The sequence below is a fragment of the Papaver somniferum genome, chromosome 8 (genome assembly GCF_003573695.1).
Source record: "Papaver somniferum cultivar HN1 chromosome 8, ASM357369v1, whole genome shotgun sequence".
In the NCBI taxonomy this organism is placed as follows: domain Eukaryota; kingdom Viridiplantae; phylum Streptophyta; class Magnoliopsida; order Ranunculales; family Papaveraceae; genus Papaver; species Papaver somniferum.
This window is the reverse complement of record NC_039365.1, coordinates 26214798-26233258: the sequence shown is the minus strand read 5'-3', so window position 1 is coordinate 26233258 and position 18461 is coordinate 26214798. Positions and strand designations below refer to the sequence as shown.

Here is an 18461-nt window from a genome sequence, read left to right as displayed (position 1 = left end):
TTCTTAAATGAACTTGTACTTAATGGATATATCCTTGAAGAGAGAAGCGGTTATGGAACAAGTAGGATTTAACTTATATCTTAATAAACTCCTTGATGAAGTCACTAAGTTTCGGATCTGTGATATCGTCTAAACAAAGTTGATATGTTTCTTTCTTTTGGTCATGAAGTATCTCCGTGAAAATTTCATGAGGATCCTACTAGTTTTCATACCTTTGCCAGTTTATATTGAAAAAAAGGGGGAGAATTAATGTGTAGTTCACACTACAAATACATATGGTTTACGGATCATTATGTAAGGGTGAGTGGTTTTCATGTTGAAATGGAGTATTGACTAAGGGGGAGTGATACATATCACCGTAGTATTATTGTCAAAGTTGTGAAACAATCTGTGTAATAATACTATGATGGATCTTCAACGAGTATAGGATGAACACACGCAGACACGCAGAGTTGAAGAACCAAGGAAATCAAGATTATCGTTTTTGCTTTTAACAAGTACAAGCCATATGTAAAATGGTTTTGTCACTAAAATTGACAAAGGGGGAGATTGTCAGAGCACTGCTCGTTTTAACCCACTAGCGTTGGTATGTCAAGTTAGTAATCAATTTTAGTTGCCAATATCCATTCTTGATTTAGCATACTAAAGATAGTTTCAGATTAGATTAGGTCTAAGAAGTTGAGTCGAAGCTATCTTTTAAGGATGAATATTGAAGATTTAAGACTACAAGAAGACATCAACAAGTACTTCATCAAAAAAGGTATGTGATTGATTTCATTTGTATTCTTGTTCAATCCTACCTTTCTAATCTATCAAGATAAATGCTCACTCTATGGAACAATTCCAATGACTGTAAATGTACATTTATGTATATATACTTGAGTTTATTTGATTCAATACCTTGGAGACAATAACCTTTATCCTTTTAAATAATCTCATGTTATAGTGAATCATCTTACGAATCCAACGAGCCAAGAATCACTCAATTCCGAGTTATAACGATGAATTTATGAGTGATTTATTAAAGTAACAATCATAAGTGTTGATGTAATTATTACAGTTCGTCAGTAGGAAACAATCCATGGACTGTTTGTAAAAGTACACGGACTTGGGACCAATTACGTGACTAAAAGCTGTTTTTGGTCAAGTTAGTGATGTTTCCTTGTCTAGGCAAGATGGCTATTAAACTAAACATATTTGATTACCATATTAAAGTGTTTGTGATAACTTTTAATTCCTTCCTAAGTAAAAATGTGATTTATTCACATAAATAAATATTTGCTAATTAATTATTTATTTATTTAATTATTTATTTATGCATAATATTTGTAACTTAGGAAAGACTCCCATAATTAGGAGAGTCTGGAAAAAGGAAAATAGCCTAAACCCTAGCTTAGTTTTCAAGCTAACTTTTCACTAAAAATAAAGGGTTCGTGAGTTTACACGGTTTTTATCCCCTTTGGAAAATTGGCGTAAGCTTTGCAGGTTGTTTCCATGTCTTCTGTTCTTCGTGAACAAGAGTGAGATAAAAGTCTTTGTATTGGGGATCACAAAGCCAAGTTGGTTTAAATCTTCGTGATCGATTATACAACTTGTAATATAGGTTTATTCACCTCTTGTATATTCTAAGGTTTTATCTTCTGATATAAAACCATTCAAGAGTTGTTGATCATAAACCCTAGGTTTTGATAGATTTCAGTTTCCGATCGTATACCAACACTTGTTAGTCGAAATCGGAGACTAGAAAAAAAAACTTCTATTGAGGCATCTTGTAAAAATCCTTGAGAAGTTTTAAAAAATACATCTCTAGATTTATTCTAGTTGTTCTTGTTCTAGAGTTATTAGGTTTCTCTTCCTATTTTGAAGAGTATAATAATCCCTAATCTACAAGTTTGTTTTGATGTTACTTTTACCTAGTAATTGTTTTTATCAAAATAAACACAAGATTTCCAAATCTTGATTCACATCTAAAGGGAAATCAAACCGGTGTTTTGTGCAAAGAAAAATCGAATCGTATCAATCGTGTTGTTGTATCTTCTAAAGAGAGCCTTGGGTTATGCTAGAAGATTTACGAGAAGAATTCCTAAAGTCAATCGGTGTTGTGCTAGGGTTTTTTGCTGAAGCAGTTATTACATCTAGTCCGAATAGGTAGTAGGAAATCGGTGTAACAACTTATAATCAGTGTGTGTTTATTATGGACTAGGTCCCGGGGTTTTTCTGCATTTGCGGTTTCCTCGTTAACAAGATCTCTGGTGTTTGTGTTATTTATTTTCCGCATTATATTTTTTATATAATTGAAATATCACAGGTTGTACGTAAGTTCAATCAATTGTGAATCCGACTTTTTGGTTGTTGATTAAATTGATTGATACTTGGATATTGGTTTTTGATACTGTCCAATTATTTGTTATTTTCAATCAGGCTCGCAAATTCCTATTTGTTTGATGATTGAATTGTGAAATTGAGATATAACTATTTGATATACTTTTTTTAAGATTGAGTCTGACTGTCTAGTTGTTTCTCTTGAAAGTATATTGGAGTTAGTCCATACAAATTGTCAAACGAATTATTGGGTGTGGTTGTTGTATCCCCGCTTTTTCAATCTCTATATACATATTGTCAAGGACCATTCATTTGGTCTACTCGCTACTGTATTAAGTTTTGTATATATAGAAATTGCCGAACAAAGAAGTTGGGTTTTGGTATCTCCTGCATTTTCAATTATATCTAATTTAACCATCATTCCATCGAAATAATATGTTTTCCGTCATTCGATTACCAATCCAAGTTCGTATAATTGTGGTCCCATTTAATAAAAGCCATGGTCTAAAATCTATTTTTAACTTAATTCCATGAAAAGTTGTCTTTGCCTCCCCCTAGAAACATGGAATTGTTTTCTTTTCTTAGTATCAAACACAACCTAACATAAGAAAACATAATTTATTTTATCATGTTCTCCTTCCTGCCAATAAGAAGGAGATAAATGCTCCCTTTCGTATCAAATTCCAAATTCAAATAAGTTTCAACTTTTGAGTCGTCAAAAAAGAAAGAAAGATTGGCGTAGGGCTGTCACGCTCCCAACCTTATATCAACAGTCATGAGGTTCCACCAAAATTATTGGCGTTGATTAAGAGATTTGATAAATTTTCTTAATTATGAGCAACAGTACAATGATAGTAACAAAAGTATAATGTTACCATTTTACGATTTGTTGTCTAAATTTAAATTTAGAAATTACTAGTTAGGATCCTATCTTAGGGGTTCTGTCTTCAATCCTTTGAATTTCGATAATGGTAATTAATGGTGTTATATGATATCTGATTTTTTATTTTTTAAGATGAGCACGGGAGTTATTCTAAATATATATCTTTTTATTCTTAAGTTAGCATCACTTCAACCTTGTGACTTTGATATAACTTTATGAATGTTATTACAAGTTTGAGTGCATGATAACCTCAATTATCATCATTAGACTTTGATTTCTCCCAAAAAAATTCTACAAATCTGATACCATGTTTTTACTTAAAAATATCAGTAACACTATATCATCAATGAGTATTCTTGATTTTAGTTCTTCTCCATTACTTTGTTGCAGAAATGGTTGGAAGATAGTTGTGGATGCAATTATTGCATTTACATACCAGCGAAAACCAGAGATGGATGGATCATTCAATGATCTTAACTCTCCTGACTTGTGAAGCGTTGTTATTTGGAAGAAATTAGTTCTTTCAAACAATTAATACCATAGGAATCTTATGAGAAGAGAATTAAAATTGATGAATTGATTGGTTTGAATCTCTGTTATAATTCTAGAGTTCTTTGGTTGATTAGTTTTAATAATTGTTCAAATTTCTATTTTATCTTCGTGTACTCTTGTTGCTCGCAAGAACTTGCCGTTCTTGTTGAAACTAATCACTATATTGAGGCTGCCATTTATAAAAGTGTTGTTTGAATGAGCTAACTTTTTTTTTTGTTAAAACGACTTTCTTTAGGAACTGAAAATAAGCAAAAGATTCATAATCCAAACAAAAAGTCTGGATAGACCGTGATTTCCACTCTCTAAAACCGCATAAACTTAGCCAAACCTTAAAACGGGACCTTCTATTTTCTTTTAAAGGACGGGACCCACAAATTCTACGTGTTTATGTGGTTTTTAAGTGGTTTTATCGGATGGTCAGTCTAGAACCAAATATGTATGCCAATTGCCAGCTAAAATGTCAGACTAATGCAAAGGGGATTGTATCATTACATGGACTTCGTTTAGCAACAGTCAAACAAAATCTCCACAAAATTCTAAAGACCCTGAATAGAAATGAGCCACGTGAAGGTGTCTGGATGAGGGGAGAGGAAGATTACCAATTGGGATAAACTGTTTGACACTTGGCAATGCACTACCACAAAAATCATGACACGTAATGTACAATGAATTATGTACGGCGAATAGAAAGAAAGAAATATATTTTCTGTATTCTTTTCTGTGATCACGTTAAACTCAATTTATTATTAGTTGGTCCTCTACTTTCCTCACTCGCTCACTCGCTCGCTCACTCACTCACTCACTCGCTCGCTCACTCACTCGCTCGCTCATCTTCATGTTTAACTCTGTTGTCTTCTGGTTGAAATTGAGAAAAAAAATTAAATGTGAAAAAAAAAAAGAAAAAGAAATAGATAAAGTCGGGTTTATGAGCTCACTTGGGTAAAGAGATAAATAAGGAAAGTTAGGTTTTGATTGGGTTTGTTCTTTTTCTATATAAAGCCATTGAGCGAATGAGGAAAAAAAGCAAGATAAATACAAGCTCCATAAATAGAGTTGGTCTTTCTTTCTTGAAACAGAAGCATCTGTTTCTTCTTTACTTCCACATTTTTCAGGCTTCTTCATCAACACTTTCAAAGTGAGTTTGACCTACTTCGATCTTTTATTACTGGTACTAATTTTCATGATTTTAGCTCAAATTTGATACTGATTTTGACTTTTTTTTTTTCGATTTCGATTTTGATGACGGTGATGATGACGATGAAGATAACAGCAGTTTATATGAGAAAAGAGAAATGGTGAGGGGAAAAACAGAGATGAGAAGGATAGAAAATGCAACAAGTAGACAAGTAACGTTTTCAAAGAGAAGAAATGGTTTGCTGAAGAAAGCTTTTGAACTTTCTGTACTTTGTGAAGCTGAAGTTGCTCTGATAGTCTTTTCACCAAGAGGAAAACTCTATGAATTCTCCAGCAGCTCTTCCAGGTATTTTCCATTATTTTTCTTCTTCTTTTTTCTTCAGAGTAGTACTACTCCTATTTTACATGTTGGTTAGTAAAGTAGTCTTTACTGTACTTTCTCTAGAACATTCTCTGTGTTCCTCCTTCAAATTCAAAAAGCTGAAACCAAAATCCTCTTTTTCTGGATCTTAATTTTCGTCTCATTTTCATCAAGATCCTTATATACAATCATTTTATTCGTCGATTTTGGTTTTTCATCCACAGATCTGTATTTTTTTTTCACTTTTTTTATTTGTACTTCAATATACAAAGATTCAATTAATTCAGCTCATCGTCATCCTCATCCTCATGGTCGTGGTTTGGTTTTCATTTCGAGTTCATCATTAGCGACCACCTCGAGATTTTTTTCAGTATTTCTTGTTCTCAGAGTGGGGAAAACATGTAGTGTTAGTCTTCTGTTGGTTTTAGGGTTTCAGTAGCAAATAATTATTACATTAATTATTACATCTCTGTGATTCTAATACCATTTCTTTAGAATAAATTACACTCTCTTTCTGTTTTTGCTAAGTTAATTGCTTGTGCACAAAATGAATGAAACCCTAATCCCCAAATATATGAATAAGACCAAAATATCTACATCAGTAGCTAACTTAGTTTGGTAGTCTTTGATTTCAATGTAGTGGGAAGCCGAATTGTCGATAACGGCAAGTATGATCTTTATTTGTGGTGTACACAGTTCATTCCAGTTCATGGATAGAGTGAAGAACAGTCTGATTTAGTATTTTATGTAAGCTTTTGAAAGCTATAACATCAATATACCTTTAGGCTACTTAGTTTTGCATGAGATCGCGGTAGCAATAGGGGGAGTAGGAACACCTAAAGGAGATGAACTTGCCAAAATTTCATTTGATTGCAGGACAAGATCAAATAAGTATGACGAATATTCTTAGTAAATCATTTAATTATGCTTCAAAAAAAAGTAAATCCCTAATTGAAGGGTATCATAAATACCATGCACCATGTAAGGTTCCAAACACACTGGACAAATAAATTCATGTTCAAGTCGTTCACTTTAGCTCTCTAGAATAATTCTAGATTTGGACATAATGAGTCCCATTAGCTTCTTAAGGTGGGTCCTTGCTAGTTGATATGAACTCATTCCAATTTGCTTTCTGTAAATATAGATAATGAGTTCTACCTTTCCTAAACTCATTTGAGTGGTAAATAAATAGTAGAGTCTGATTTCTTCAAAATGTATTCTGAATCCCTCTTTAAAATGAACATTTTATGTGCACATGCATGCTCAAGTTAAAATTCCTGCAAAACTTTGTTGAACACTGTAGATACCTCATAAAATGTAAGACTAAAGCTTATGTTAGTTTTGGTTATTTTGTTTATTCTTTTTGGCGAGCAAATCTCCTCCTTAACTTCCTTTTCATTCCATATTAATCGTATAACTTTCAGTGGAAGTACTGCATGTCACTATTGAACGAGTATCAACCAATTAAAAGTCTGTGAGGAAGTGCTGTTGTATTGAAGTGATTATGCATTAATTTACCTCATTCTTCACATGTAGTGAATATGCATAATCATCGTCTTTATAAGCAGTCAGGCTAGATAGTTTTTGTTTTGACGTAATTATCTAATCTTCACTGTTGTAAAGAGTTTCTCCTACCTAGTTGTATTTGTATAAGGATTGACTGTTCTTTCCAAGCTCTAATTTTTGTGGCTTTTGTTAATAGTGTTGTATAGAGTGAGCTATTGATGAGATTAAGGAGTTCATAGTGCTGCTGAATACTTGGTTGTGTGTCTAAATGCTTGGTACAGAACCAAACCCTTGTTATGCACTTAGTCATTCTTCCCTATGGGCAAGTCTTTTGGCTATGCAAATATTTCTGGATAGGCGTACTTCAAGTCTCATTGCCATTCAGAACAAGACCCTAATACGAAGGTGACACTGTATGTACTGGTTTTGTTACATATATAGTGTTACTCTCGGCTCACTGGCTTTCCAGTGGACCTTCTGTATGTTTGAAGTACTTCACTGCATATTCTTTTTTAAGAGTAAATTAAAAATATAATTTTTTTTTTTACGTTGTTTCTAAAATTTAAGAGGGAGTAGGATGGGTTAGTCATCTTAACCCTAGAAAACGCTTAATTAATACCTTAAGTGTCACATGGACTCAACAGTAGACATGGTGATTTTACCAATGTTTGAACAGATACCAAACCTACTGTTAAATATCATGTGCCTCCCTAACTCGATGGTGTTTTAGATGATTTATGTCTTAGGATATATATGCATCCCTCTTAAAAACATAAGGAATACTAGGATTCATGAACATCCTCGCAAGGATTCATCAGCACTCTAGGGCCTAAGTCATTGTCGATCCGGTGGAAAATTATGATTCTGTTAAAGTCCACGGGCATCCAACTCAAAACTAATTGGCAATGAGTGAAGCGACCCTTCCATATTATATTTAAGTTAATTAAGTGGATTCCAACGATGTGGGACTATTGTCCTTTGACACGTCCCCTCACGTATAAGGCCAGTCACTCAGCCTCACATGTGGACCTACGTACGAGTAACCATGGGTAACACCTCGGCCAGTATCGGCCTACATCCCGGGTGTACAAGTGACAAAATCGGTTAAACACTTCGGCCAGTAACTCGGCCTACACCCGGCGTACGTAGGTCTAGAACTTAGCTCTGGTACCTGCGGGCATCCAACTCAAAACCGATTGGCAATGAGTGGAGCAGCATTTTCGTATTATATTTAAGTTAATTAAGCGGATTCTAACGATGTGAGACTATTGTCCTTTCACAGCTTCACATACGACACATGCCTCCAAGAGTTCATAATAACTGAAATTGGTTGAAAGACATTTTGTTTACATCATGAAATCTTTTTTCTTTACCAGAGCTTGTACTTGAAATTTGGGCATATCAGTTAATCATAAATATACATTTTCATTCCGTGTTTCATTGGTGAGTGGACCATGCATCTCTCTAAAAGCTCCATGCATTTTACGGCTTTGTTCAGGGACTGGGAATTGGATTTTTCACTTCTATGTAGCTGTTGCCGAATATATCTAGTTGGCATTCAAAGTAGGCAAAAATTTAGAATTCATGGACCTAGGCTCATTTCAGTATCCTGCTCTATAGTAGTCACACCTTCACCAAGCACAACTTTGCATATATAATATTGTTTAAATCCATGTTTCCATGTAATCTAAACTTGTTTCAAAGAGGAAATTGAAAAAGATCCTCTATTTCTGAATTCTTCAAAAATATATTACTCCTTTCGTTCCAGCTGGTTATAAGGTTATTTTTCACATTACTTGATAGTTTTTGTATTTCTCCCACAAAACTACTAATAATATCCTAATATTTTGTCTTGGAACCATAAGTTTATTTTTAAATACATTAATAACAATTAGTGTTTGAATGACTTTTCTCAACGGCATAGATATATATCTCTCTCCATTTTTTAATATGCGTAAAAACTCCCAAAACATCATCTAAAGTGGAACGGAGGTAGTATTTAAGTTTTAATGACCAGTTTTCGGTTAACATGTAAGATTAAAGTTGATTTCAGAGATTATCATGCGTCAATAAATTATACTCCCTCCGTACCACATATATAGGTAGAATAGTCAAAAAGATTTTTTATTGATTTTATAAATATCCATGATTTTCCTGTCTTACCGGCAACGTTACGAACAGATACTCAATTGTGATGATGCACAAAAAACATAAATAGAGTAAAGTCATCTTGAAATTGCGATTTCGGCTATCTAGTGGTACAAGAAAAATAAAACATTCCACCTATATAATAGGTACAGAGGGAGTAATTAAGCTTCAGGCGTCTGGAAAGTATTGGTTAAACTTTAACTTGTGTTTAACCCTTTAGGGGTATTTTCCATAAGGAATGCAAAAGGAAGGGTAAAATAGTGACACTCCCTATTTTGAACCCTGCCAATTGTACACACTTTTAGAACCACTCTAAGGCAGTGATGGAGATAAGTATATAACCTATGTCATCCCCTCGTAAACTCACCATATTTGTACTTCTAAAGCTAGTTCAACCTTATAGAAATTGCATTTTCACTTCTCAGTTTAAAGATGTATGCCGATTATGGCATTCAGAATGTTCTGCAATGGGTTTTTTACTGGAAGGCTATGATCCATTGATACTCAAACCAAATTTGGGTGATTCTGAATGGCTCCAAATAGGGCGTGTGGTGACATCAAATAAAGGTCATGGATAAGGTGGATATTTACCATTGAGCATTATTTTAGAGTAATGATGATATGATCAAATTCTTAGGTTGCATGTGCAAAAAATTTAGGTTGAATGAGTCACCTTTTGAGATTTGATCATATCTCCACATATTATTATTTTTTTTTCAAAAAATATCTTCTGAATGAAAATCTAGACAAAACAAAATTTCTACACGAAATTGGATGGGAGTCTCGCGACAAGCTGAGCTCCGAAAAATATCCACTTATTTAGTTTTTCATTTTCTATTTTTGTTTTAGAGCACGTGATCATATCCCATTGCATACAAGGTAAGCCTTCTCTATTATAGAGTTGGTGGAACATGAATTTGCCTTCGTAGGCTAATAAGTGCTAGTGTTCTAAGTTCCTTGCTAAGGGTTCCTATTGGAGATAAAGAAGTTGAGGCGAAGAATATTTTTGTTGGCGTTGTAGATAGATATAAATCCTATAAAGCAAATAAGGATTGGGTCCAAGCAGTGAGATATTAAGTAGAGAAAAACAATTCCTGCCAAGAAGAAGCTGTAGAATTTCCGTCATGCTCTTGAACTTTTCTTTTGGTTTGCTAGGTCTGCTAGCTTTGTCGTAGCTGTGTGTTTAGGTCGGCTTTTCAGCCTTTTCTTGTTGTGCTTAGGGGTCTTCTTCTCTTGTATTCTCTTTTTCTATAAAAGTTTAAACTTTTAACGTCAAAAAAAAACAACAACTAGTATTTATTCTATCTAACAAAGTTATGGGAGGTAGGTTGATAACAACTAGTTAAGTAGGCAACATATTTGGTTGGTTGATCACATAGAGAATGCTTTCCCTTTATTTAAGGTGGTAATGGATACCAGTGATCTGAGTTCGAAACTCAGAAACACTAAATTCATTACTGATTAAAAATAGATTGATTTATTGAAGGTGGTGTGTGATTTGATCATGAGAAATCAGTTGTTTCTTTTTGACCTCTCTCAGTTTTGTATGTTTGTTAATTACGTACGATAGCATTATTCTATCACGATTGCTAAAAGGGGTTATCGGGATTAGCAGTAAGTACCGTTTCATACGAGACAATTTCTTTTTAAAGCCCATCATAATTGTCAGATCACTCAAATGATATCCTTGCTAATCTGGTAACGGTAGATAAAAATTATAATTGAAATTTAATGTGTAATCCAAATAGAGGATCTAAATCTTAAAATAATAAAAACATGAGAGTGGACGTACCAGATAAGATACAAAACATTGGGAAGGGACCATTAAGTTATAAAGATTTTATTGTCTTGCATTTGGAGAGAACGTTAATTGACAAGACTTGCATTTTTGACAGCTAGCATATATTCTTGACCTCTATAAAGCTCAGAAATTGTCTCCTACGCAGCAGTTTTAGGAAGGATATACTTAAACGATTAAAGTGCTTTTAAAGCACTAGGAAGTTGTGTCCATAAAGTGTAAACTTGGATTACATGAATAAAATAAAAAATAAAAAATAGAATCAGAGCTATATTCTTTTGGTAGTACACTGAGCTTGTAAAGTTGTACTCCTTGTTTTGGTTTATTCATATCAAACACCAATCATATTATTCTGGTTCTCGAGTCTAACTGATTTAAGCTTTTGAGCTTCTACCAATAGAATGTAGCTCTGGTGCCATTTTTATAGGTTTTATTTTAGAGGATCATGCACAATTTCATACACACCCTATCTCACCAAAAAGACTGCACAATTTTATTTGCACACTATCTCACCGAAAAGATTGCGCATGGAATGTGCCTAGTCTTTTACTTGGTCCTTGTTCTTCTACCAAAAAAAAAAAAATCTTGTGGTAAAAAAAACAAGAATAAAGGATATCCCTTAGAAGTTTAATCATGACATTGCCTGGGAGCTTCGCATGTAGGTATGTTTCTTTATCTTAAAGAGATTTTATTGGAAAAATGCATCTTAATCATCGGAGATGTCAATCTTATAAACTAGCATATGAATAATAGGTTTAATTTTCTTAAAAACTTTCTTTAATAGTGGGTTGCCCTGGCGGATGTAAGACATTATTGAAGCAGATGTTTGAGTTCATTACATTCTGCCTCAGATGTCTTGTTAAGTCGTACTGCTTGCTTAAGAGTCAAACATAAATTATCTTTTGGATGATTCTTATGTCTCATTGATTCTTTCAAATTACCATTTGAAAGTTAGTTCGGAAATGTGACATGGTTATTGATTGTTCTTGTCGACAGAGCTGATGGTTAAATGGTGGTGGTGGTAGACATGAGATTGATGTAGTTAGAATGAGGCGTTAACGATGATGGCCAAACGTGATGGTTAATAGTCCTCGTCAGCTGCTAATGTGCCATAGTTATTTCGACCCATAATTACAGAGGTTACGCCATTTTTAATAGATCACAGATTCTCACCCTTTTTGGTGGCGAGTTGGCAATGTTTTTAGTGGTAAACCATGGTGCCGGTGTTGGTAGGGGAGATGGTAACGGTGATAATGGTTGTGGTGGTATCAACCATGGAAGGGAATTGACGTCGATGTTGGCGGTGAGGTGGTATCAAGCATGGGATGGCCATTGGTACTGGTTTTGGTGGGTTTTGGTGGCAATGAGGGTGATAACGCTTGTGGTGGTATCAACCAAGGGAGTAGGGATGAGTTTTTACGGCCGTGTTGGTTGCAACAGTGGTAATGATTTTTGTGGTATCAATCATGAGAACTGACTGGTGAGGGAGCTGGTAGGTGAGGTGCAATGGCGACAATGCTTCTTGTGTATCAACCATGGATAAGCATTGCCACGGGTGGTGGTAAGGTGGCAATGGTTGTGGTGATATCATTATGGGTATTGGCGGCAATGCTGGTGGCGACGTGGCAATTGGGATAACGTTTTTGGAGGTGTTGGTGTATCAGCCATTTGATGGGCATTGGTAGTTTGGTACTGGTGTTGGTGGGGGTGAGGTGGGACTGCTAATAATGATTATCAATCATGGGATATATATTGGATGCCATACTGGTGGTGAGGTGGCAATAGTGATAATGGTTTTGGAGGTATCAACCATTTAATGGGCATTGGTGCCTGTTGTTCAGGTGAGGCGTCATTGCTCATAATGCTGAGGTGGCAATGGTGATAATGGTTCTAGTGGTATCAACCATGGATGGGCATTAGTGCAGGTGCTGGTGGGATGAGATGGTTGTGGTGGTATCAACCATGGGATGGGTGTCAGCAGCGATCTTGGAGGTGGGGTGGTGATGGTGATAATGGTTTTGGTGGTATCAGCTATGTGACGGGATCTGCATCGGTACTGGTGAGGTATGCTGAGGTGCTAATGCTGATAATGATTATAGTGATTGGTGGCGCCCTAAGGTACGACTTAGGATGATTCTGCATGAATCTTTTATCATTACTAAATGATTCTGGGGATCGGTGGCACCCTATGGTACGTCTTAGTGTGATTCCACATGAGCCTCTAATCATTACTAATAGCTATTCCATCTATCAACGACATTTTTTCCCCTAGCGAAAATTTCAGTGATTCCTATGAATACTGATAAGCAACATCCACTCTGTTTACCATTGATTGTTTCTCTCAAACATGGAGCTTTTGAGAAGTGATTACATCATTCTAGCTTTGTGGGGACAAGAGCTTCTGTCTAAACACCCTATATTTTAGTACAGTTTATAGATGGGTGCTTATATTTCCATTCCTTAAATGGGGAGAATTATTTAGATTAGAGGTTGTGTGGTGTTTCACATGGTGATTAGAGGATCAGTATCCTCTAATGAAAGAGCCTAAAGGAAGCCAAGCCTCCACTGGCCTCATCTTTTGCTTCTTATTCACAAGCAAGAAAAAGGCGTCTAAGGAGGGTCTCTCTCAAATCACTCTCATTTAACTTTCATAAGTATTTATCCTTCTCTTATCACAAAACTCATTTAAAGTCCCACTAGACTTTAGGTGCTTTTTCCTGCGATTTCCCACATTTTATCATTTACATTTTTGTTTTCGATTCTTAGTGCTCTCTGTTGGGATCCTAGTCCCACATTGGTTAGATGGTGCTTAATTGGTAGTTTATAGATCAATGGGTTCCCTCATCTAGTCAACTGGTTTTCGAATTGAGTTCTATTCATGGCAGGGACGGACCCAGGAAAGATAAATTTCCTTTTAAGGCATGGGCTAGAAGCCTTGGTCGAGCAAAAAAAAAAAAAAATTGGCTTGTGGACTGGGAAGCCTACCCGGGCTAAAGCCCCCTTTAGCCCAGCTGTAGGTCCGTCATTGATTCATGGGCTTATGACGAGTTTAGGGTCGGTACCCTAACATTTGGTATCAGAGCCAACCACCACGACCCATGCCCGCTCCACGGAAGGGGTGACCTATAGGATGGATTAAAGTGTTGGGGCACCTATGTATGGGCATAGTTATTTGGTATCAGAGCCAACCACCACAACCCATGCCCGCTCCACGGAAGGGGTGACCTATAGGATGGATTAAAGTGTTGGGGCACCTATGTATGGACATAGTTATCACCCGCATTGAATATTGGCAGTCGAGTGAAGCCGCCATAAGAAAAGGGCTACCGCCGGACCAATGTCGATAGAGTGGGTCAACTAGGACGTTGGGTCTGGAAGCGTGGTGGGATGTTGGGACCCTAGCCTTTAGGCTGGATTAAAGTGTTGGGCACCGATGTATGGGCATAGTTGTCACCCGCATTGAATACTGGTAGTCGAGTGGAGCTGCCATAAAGAAAGGGCTACCGCGGGACCAGTGTCGATAGAGTGGGCTAACGAGGACGTTGGGTCTGGAAGCGTGGTGAGATGTTGGGACCCTAGTCCCACATTGGTTAGATGGGGCTTAATTGGGTAGTTTATAGATCAATGGGTTCCCTCGTCTAATCAACCAGTTTTCGAGTTGATTTCTACTCATGGGCTTATGACGAGTTTATGGTCGGTACCCTAACACTTCCCCTAAGGTATTTTTGTTTTAGAATACCTCAAGCCTTGAACTGTTTTCCCCCTCCAAAAGGGTGTCTTTTACATCTTTGGTGAAATTGTTTCTAATCTGCTCGGTTATTGACCATCAAGCTGTGTGTTTGCTAGCTAGCTCTCAGCATATAATCATAATGATTTGTATCATATATATACTCTTATTGCATGTTTGGCTAGTGGGTAAGGAACCAAATTCCAATATAATTCCTGGAATGTTGGTCCGTATATGGCTAATCAAAGTCCTCAAAAGGCTAAGATTGGGAATGTAAGTTAGTGTATATCAACAGGTTACACTGACGAATCATCACTCAAGTTGCTAGGGGTCTGTAAAGGGATCTAAAACATGAATAACAACACTCAAACACAAACATAACAATAACTATATTGGAAAAACCCATATGACAATGTTGTATAAAGCATATAATTAAGTGATGGAAATTCTGGATTTTGGTCTAAAACTCGTGATTCCAAATCCTGATTTGGTTTTTTGTATTTCTAGCTTAAATTTTCTAGTTTGAAGCTTTTTACATAGGAGGAAATATTTGGAGTAATATTGTTTAAGTTCTTCCTATACATTGATAGCTAGGTTTATGTTCTAAAAGCTTTACCATACATAAGACACATCCAGTTCACAGCCCTGATCATCCATCAATAACTCTCGTGTATTCATCTTAGTTTTGAAACTCAAGACTGTCATTACTGATTATTTTTTAACCGTGGTGTTCCAGTATGCAAAAGACAATCGTGCGGTACCAGAAGTATAATAAAGATGTACAGGTCAATTACAACAGCAACAACAAAGCAATAGAAGAACGAAATTCACAGGTCAGGCCACCTTTTTGACTTTTTAATGTTCTTTCAAATATCTTGTGTCGTGTTTGTCCGGATTCCGATAAGTTTGTTTGAATGCCTTACTGAGTAGTACTTGGAAGATGATACTAGCTACCGGCAACTACATAGGTTTTCTTATTAGAACATCGGATGTGTGGTAAAGCACACAGTTAGTGAAACTTAGCATATCTGGAAAAGTAGATGAATGGTAGCTGTGAAATGACTGCTGCAATCTAGTATGATTAGTCCTGTAATATCTGGTTTGTTAATAAATATAACAATCCCAAAACATGCAAGCAATACCTCTAAGGAGGTGTGGGCTTCGATGGAAAGTTGAATGAGGCAATAACTTGGCCTGAACGGAGTTCGGTTTTTGTTGTGACTGAGAGTATAATGTTTAGCGGTGTAATGATGACTACATACAGGCCAGGATATAGTATAGAATCATTTTTCTCATTAAGATTGGGGTCTGTGTAAGGGAAGAATTCTGACAAATCCAGATTCCTTTGTTTGCTTGACATCCAAAACTCTGTTATTTGGCATAATATAAAATCCCTGCAGTGTGTGCTTTATTGTATGCAATCATCTGTGCAGTTGTTTTGACGAATGTTATGTTAATAGTCTATATGAAGACTGGAATCACTTTCTGTATGATTTGAAAATTTTGTCTACTGTTCCTTAACAAATTTGAAAGCTTATGCCAGTGTTTGATGAAATGAAGATTGATATGGGTATATGAGAGTAAAACGTTCTGGGCATGGGCATAGTCTTCTTCAAATTTCAGAGTGCCATAGAATTTCTATTTATTCAGTCAGTCGTTTCATTCTGAACTCATTTCTTTTCATTTTCCCCGGTCAATGAAATAATCATCTTTAAATCACAGAAATCTCTGAAGTTTTGGACGAATCAGAACTAAGTTGTTATAATCTGTCATATTCAAATCTAGTAAGCAATTGCCTTTTCATCTAAGAATGATTTAGTACATTGTCATCCTGTGTTAATTTAAAACCCTTTCTTGCATCGAGGAGCTATTTCGTTTACCACTTTTTTAGTCTTTCTTTTTCTCTTTGCAGGGTATATTGTTAAATTGATAATGTTAACACACTCCTGATTTCTTAGATAATTGTTTGTCTCAGCAATTGAAATATGAAGCTGCAAACCTCGAAAAGAAGATTGGGAATCTCGAAGCCTCTAAAAGGTTCAATGACGATAGCCTAACATATTGCGTTTTTTATTGCAAAGAGTTACCTGCTTTAAGTTTATATAATAAACTCGCGAAACAACTTTTTGTAGGAAGCTAATGGGAGAAGGCTTAGAATCTTGCTCCATTGACGAATTGCAGACAACTGAGAATCAGTTGGAGAAGAGCCTACTTAGTATCAGGGCAAAAAAGGTAAAATGGTTTAATCCAGTATGGCGTCATCATGTTCAATGTTCTAAATACTTGAGAAAACACTAACTGAAGATATACATATCATTGATGTCTTCTATTACTTCAGAATCAGTTATATAGGGAAAAGATTGAGCAATTAAAACTAAAGGTAAATTGACACATTAAATGTCAGTTTAGATTCGAGCATTCACTTAATCTTATTTTTATATGCTTGTTAGTAATTTGCTAACGATATTGTTTGCATGACATTTCAGGAAAAGCAGCTATTAGAAGAGAATGAAGTTTTATGCGAGAAGGTAATTTTAGTTTATCTTATTTTCATTCTCAGACCTCAAAAAAGAACAGTACATACTATGAACATGTTCTGGTCCAGTATGTAAAGTTGCACAATGATTTTAGTAGTACTAATTTTCTGCAGAGTTGAGGAATCACTCACTTCTGCCATCTATTTGATTTTAATGGCGAAAATAAGAGCTTCCAATTAGAATACCATGATCGAAAGGAGCTTGCATTTATTATAGAATACCATGACCGAAAGGAGTTTGCATTTGATATTGTAACTTTGAGTCTTTGACCAATTTGTTGCAGCAAAACCTTAAGTTCTACAGCAACCTGACACATGAATGAACCATAAAGCTAAAATCGCATTAGAATTTGTTTATTTCAACATCTTTCATACACATGTATAAGCATACTCTGTGAGAACAAGCATGTTCCTTGTGGAGAAACAAAAATAGTCTTGTGAAGAAGAGTAGAGCAGGCTCAGAGCTAGTTAATGACTATCTTTCTTTTTGTCGAAATAGTGTGGGCCTCGACAATGGGAACAACAGAACCAACAGAGAGAAATAACACCTTATGAAACTAGTCCTGATTCTTATGAGGTGGAAACTGAGCTACAAATCGGCAGGCCTGAAAGAAGGTGATGTTGTACAACTCCACATCCTCCTAATTGCTATCATTATGATTGTATTTTGGCCTGTTAAACGAGGTAATGCAAGTTGATACCTCGTCATAGCTATATAAACATATAAATCTGTCGTTATCTTCTGATGCTATCATATAATTTTCAGTTAAATATGTGCCCTGATTTTCAAAATCTTATGGCCGATTTCTTATGTTAATGTAGTCAGAACTGATTATCTGATATTGAGGTGTGTAGAACAAACCAGCTTGAGTATATGATTGGTGTAAGATTTCAGTATTTATTTAGAAGAGGATCAAATGAATACCTGTAAATTCTCTAAATCTTTATACACCGTTTGAATTGTATAATCCATGAAATTGCTTCCTCTTTGGGCATAATTTTTTGTAGCTACCGGCTGCAGGTGTAAAGCTCGGGCAGATTTGCAAGGATGCTACAGGGGTTACCAAATCCATACAAAACAAAACAAACCTAACCACTGATAACCCCCTGTAGCAGTCATGCAGATTTGTTTGATTTTCAAGTGAAAGTTTTTTTAGCTTCTGATGTTGTTAAACTGGTTCAGGGATCTAGTTGTTTTAATCAGCTTCTGTGTGGAAACTAACTTTACTCTTGGGTAATTATGGGTTGTCGCTGATTTAACAATCAAATAGGCTAGAAGCCATAATCCAACCCAGTTACGCTTCACTGATCATTCTTCCAGTGTGTGAGTGTTTCATCTATTCATTTTGAAGAGAAAAAAGATTGCAGTGTGTTTTTCTGGCAAGTGGCAACTGGTAACAATGTTAATAGTTATTTCTTGGAGAACTGTTTTTATTGCATCAGCCCAATGACTACCTAGAATGGGTATGAGGGTATCCAAACGAAGCTCAACGA

General features: G+C 35.7%; 1 protein-coding gene across 1 annotated transcript; it reads left to right on the top strand.

Annotated features, from left to right (window-relative positions):
• The first annotated feature begins 5049 nt into the window (after window positions 1-5049).
• LOC113304619 (MADS-box protein SOC1-like) lies at window positions 5050-17908 on the top strand. Its single transcript, XM_026553763.1, has 7 exons — window positions 5050-5237; window positions 15168-15264; window positions 16407-16468; window positions 16564-16663; window positions 16770-16811; window positions 16918-16959; window positions 17467-17908. Exons 1-7 carry the CDS (start codon window positions 5050-5052, stop codon window positions 17584-17586), a joined length of 651 nt encoding a protein of 216 aa, XP_026409548.1. The 3' UTR covers window positions 17587-17908.
• The last annotated feature ends 553 nt before the right edge of the window (window positions 17909-18461 follow it).

Coding starts and splice junctions, on each gene's coding strand:
- LOC113304619 (XM_026553763.1), top strand. CDS start 5,050: ATGGTGAGGGGAAAAACAGAGATGAGAAGGATAGAAAATGCAACAAGT. Junction 15,265..16,406: donor TAGAAGAACGAAATTCACAG/GTCAGGCCACCT, acceptor TGTTTGTCTCAG/CAATTGAAATATGAAGCTGC. Junction 16,664..16,769: donor TTAGTATCAGGGCAAAAAAG/GTAAAATGGTTT, acceptor CTATTACTTCAG/AATCAGTTATATAGGGAAAA.